The sequence below is a fragment of the Saccostrea cucullata genome, unplaced genomic scaffold, assembly GCF_032062105.1.
Source record: "Saccostrea cucullata isolate Sc308-1 unplaced genomic scaffold, CSIRO_AGI_Scuc_v1 ctg7129, whole genome shotgun sequence".
NCBI classification, from domain to species: Eukaryota; Metazoa; Mollusca; class Bivalvia; order Ostreida; family Ostreidae; genus Saccostrea; species Saccostrea cuccullata.
Window position 1 is genome coordinate 392 of NW_026927820.1, and position 4,541 is coordinate 4,932.

Here is a 4,541-nt window from a genome sequence, read left to right on the forward strand (position 1 = left end):
TGCCGTGTGGGAATAGGTGGAAAACTACTAAAAACAAAGATTTAAAAGTATAATTATATACATGTATATTTGTTTTGAGTGTGTTAGCGCTACGACATGGCAGCTCCACCTCTGACTATTTAGCTTGTTTTCTCCTTTATTGCTATAGTTACAGTTTTAAGATTTGTTGTGCATTTTTGTAATAACCTTTTTAATTAAGAGCAGAATTCCATTTTTCTCGAAAACCTTGTTTTTTAGCAAATTTCTCAAAAAATGTTTGGTTACTATGTTCATTGAACCGTGACGTTATTTTCGATTATATTGGTACGAGCTATCTTATTCTTTTATTCCTATTGTGTTTTATGTCGTTCCATATATTTTCGTACTCAACTTAGATATATATGTTTTGTGTTACTTCATTCTGGCTCTACTGGTACGAGTTGTCTTATTATTTTGTTCGCATTGCATCTTAAGTCGTTCCACATATTTTCGTACTCAACTTAGAAATATAGTTGTCGTACGATGTGTTTTGTACGTCCATGTGTTGCTGGTATACCAGGTCGTACGAAATGACACCGGTTGGTTATTCAACTACTCACCTACCTAGAAAACATAAAAAGGGGGGCGGACTAGCTATTATCAACAAACGAAACATCGATATACGACCTATCAAACCAGAAACCCAGTAAACCCATTTCGAACACCTGGATTGTGTCATAGGGATGCCAAACTGTGTAAGTTCTCGTTTGTGTGCTATTAATCTATCAAAATCAAAAGGAAACAACTTTCGAAATTCGACCTTCTTTGAGGAATGGTCAAAATATCTTGACAATCGAATTATTCTTGCGGAGGAACTGATATTACTTGGTGACCTAAACTTCCATATTGATCGTCCCAGTGACTCTGATTCAAAGACGTTCATGAAAATATTAAATGATCATGGACTTTGCCAAAGAGTGCAAGGTGCGACTCATGTCCATGGTCATACCTTGGACGTCATGATTACTAGGGAGGACAGTTCCATTCTGCTATCTGATCCGACGATCAGTGACCCAATTTTGTGTGATAACAGAGGAAATCCTGCAGGAGACCATTATGCTGTTCATGCTCTGATACAAATCTCTAAACCAAAGCCTGAACGAAAAACTGTGTCTTTCAGGAAGTTAAGTGAGATTAACATTGATGAATTTAAGAAAGACATTTCTTCATCAGTCAGTCAGCAAAACATGGACATGCAGATTGATGAACTAGTGACGACATATAACACCAGTCTTAAATGTATCCTGGACAGCCATGCACCTGTTCAGACAAAAGAAATAATCATAAGACCAAAAACACCATGGTATCACGCCAACTTAAAAGCAGCCAAGCAGGCTCGTAGAAAAGCAGAGCGGAAAATGCGTGACACTGACTTAACGATACACAAGCAAATTTACAGAAAATTGTGTACCGATTATTCAAAACTGCTACTGCAATCGCAACAGGATTACTACTCCACAAAGATATTAGAAATTGGACATGACCAAAAACAACTATATAACCTAACTAACAAACTCATGGGGAAGGTTAAGGAGACTATCTTTCCAGCACATGACAGCAAAGAGATGTTAGCAAATAGGTTCTGTGAATTTTTTACTGGAAAAATTGAAACGATCAGATCTGAACTTAGTAAATCTAAGCAAGTTAATGTTAGCGAGGCACTAAAGAGTGATATTCAATATGTGGGTCAGAAACTTATTGTTTTCACTGAAGCTACAAACAAGGAGATCTATGATATCATCATGGGGGCACCAACTAAGTCTTGTGAGAGTGACCCAATCCCAACATCTTTACTTAAACCATGCATTGAAGAGTTGCTTCCCTTAATAACAGTGATAATAAACAAATCATTATCTGGATCTTCAGTACCGACAACCTTCAAAGAGGCTATAATTCGCCCTATTCTGAAGAAACCGGAATTTGACTGTAATGAACTGAAAAATTATAGACCAGTTTCCAACTTACCATTTATTTCAAAAATACTCGAAAAGGTAGTATCAAAAAGACTAAAGCATCATCTGGAAGTGAACAATCTACAGGAACCACTGCAGTCGGCATATCGAGCATGCCACTCTACAGAGACGGCACTCCTCCGAGTCCATCATGACATTGTATCAGCACTTGATAAAAATTCCTGTATGGCCCTAGTGATGCTAGACTTGTCTGCTGCGTTTGATGTGATCGACCATACCATCTTACTCAGACGTCTCAGGTTCTCCTTTGGAATTTCTGGGGCAGCTCTGGAATGGATCGAATCCTACTTGACACAGCGCACACAATGAGTAGTCATTGGTGGGAGTGCTTCCGATCTTGTTTTGCGGTTCGGAGTACCACAAGGCTCAGTGCTTGGACCAGTCTTGTATTGCCTTTTCTCGAAACCTATCGGTAAAATTTGTCGTGATCATGGCATGCTGTTCCACTGTTATGCAGATGACACACAAATATACCTTGTTATAAAACCGAACGAAACATGGCCAGATTTAAAAAGTCGACTAGAAACTTGTTTAGCTAACGTGAGAAGCTGGATGTGCGCAAATCTACTAAAATTGAACCAGGATAAAACTGAGTTTATCGTTTTTTCACCAAAGAGTCAGCTTAAAAGATCTTTTACACACCAACTTGATTTTGATGATTCTGTCATCTGTGAATCAGATTGTGTGAAGAATCTGGGAGTGTTTTTCAACAAATCACTTACCATGGAGACTCAGATTAGCGCAGTGTCCAAATCCTGTTTTTACCATCTACGAAATATTAGTCGAATTCGTCCATTCATAACAGAAGATGCTTGTAAGACTCTAGTTGTCGCTCTAGTTACATCAAGACTTGATTATGGAAATGCACTACTCTATGGAATTACAGAGACAAATATATCACGGCTACAGAGAGTACAAAATACGGCAGCAAGGATTGTCACCCGAACTAGGAAGCATGATCATATCTCCGAAGTTCTGATATCTCTTCACTGGCTTCCAGTTAAATTTAGAACATATTATAAGATCCTTTTATACACTTTCAAAGTACTCCAGGGGACATCACCATCATACCTAAAGGAACTCATAACAGTCTATCAACCGTCAAGAACTCTACGCTCGTATGACTCCAAACAACTTGTGAAACCTCGTGTTCGCACGGAGACATATGGAACGCGTCGTTTTGACCATGCAGCGGCAACTTTGTGGAATGGTTTACCGGATGCTCTCCGGTTCCAGACGTCACTTTTAGCTTTTAAACGAGATCTTAAGACTCATCTTTTTAAGATAGCATACGACGTGTAATTTTTTATTTTGAACAAGTTATCGAGTTTTATTGTCCTCAGACTATTTATTTTGGGCACAGCCTGTATTGTGCGAAATTTTTAATGTGATCTCAATTTGATCTTAGTCTAGCAGCTTATAATTTTAGCTTACTCTTATGTTAGTTACGATCTCTTAGAATGATTTTAGGTTTTATGTTTTTATGATTATTGTTTTTATGATTATTGTGTTGTATTTAACTACTTGTATATCTGAAATAGTGTCTGTTCAGCGCCTTAGAGTAAATTATTTTAAATAGGGCGCTATACAAATTTTATTATTATTATTATTATTATTATTATTATTATGTATAATTAATATGTAAACGTAAACTTACACATGTACTGTCTATCATTCAAGAAAAAGAAAGGAAAAAGAAAAAAACAAAACAATAAAAAGAAATCACTTCCTAAGCATCGGGATCGAGATTCCAAACTTCTCGGAAGTTTCCGACAAAATCGGAAATAACCGAACCGTTAAAGTGACGAAAGTATGACGTCAGATAAAAAGTCCTGTTGACATAGGACGCAAACGATAGTTTTATGGCATGGAGATTAAATTAAATTGTTGTTTGTAATTTTTTTTCAAGTAATTTGTTGCTTTGTTTTAACCACCATGTTGCTGTGAACCGCAAAGGATTAAAGGAGAGGACGTTCTAAGTATTAAGTACTTGTGTCCAATCCTTTTGTTGTAAGATCTTAACAATAAAATATGTTCAAACCAAAGGATTATTGGGAGTTTGGAATTTTTTCACGTGGTAGGATAAAAATTTCTTGGAGCAATGCAGATTTCAACCCGAATTTCCTCCGTTCGTACACGTTAATCTATTGAGCTCGCTACGCTCACTGAGCTCGCTATTACCTAAAAAAAAAAGTACATAGCCATCCAGCAAAGTACGCAGGTTTGTTTCGATCGAAGTCGAGCAGGTGCTTGAAAATCAAGTCTAGAGCCTTATCACTCCCTACTCAAATACAGTATATAGAAAAATCCGCCCTAAATTTTAATAAATCTTGTCAATACAGGAAGTTTACATGTTGTTTTTCATCTCATAAAAAAATCAGCTCCAGTCTCGTATCAAAATGCTCGATTCGGAAGGGGAGATTCAGGAATTATTTTGTGTCAGCCATGATGTGACGTAAACTCTAGTGAAATACTGTTATGACACCTGCAAAAAAGCAGACTCACTCGAGAATTCAGCTCAGTGAAGTAAAAAAGGAAACTAAATTAAAG

At 37.0% G+C, this 4,541-nt stretch overlaps 2 protein-coding genes across 2 annotated transcripts; both read left to right on the forward strand.

Annotated features, from left to right (window-relative positions):
* Positions 1-977: 977 nt before the first annotated feature.
* Positions 978-2,300, forward strand: LOC134275554 (uncharacterized). Its single transcript, XM_062757827.1, has one exon. It carries the CDS (start codon positions 978-980, stop codon positions 2,298-2,300), a length of 1,323 nt encoding a protein of 440 aa, XP_062613811.1.
* Positions 2,301-2,426: 126 nt separating this feature from the next.
* LOC134275555 (uncharacterized) lies at positions 2,427-3,293 on the forward strand. Its single transcript, XM_062757828.1, has one exon. The coding sequence runs from the start codon at positions 2,427-2,429 to the stop codon at positions 3,291-3,293; it is 867 nt and encodes a 288-aa protein (XP_062613812.1).
* The last annotated feature ends 1,248 nt before the right edge of the window (positions 3,294-4,541 follow it).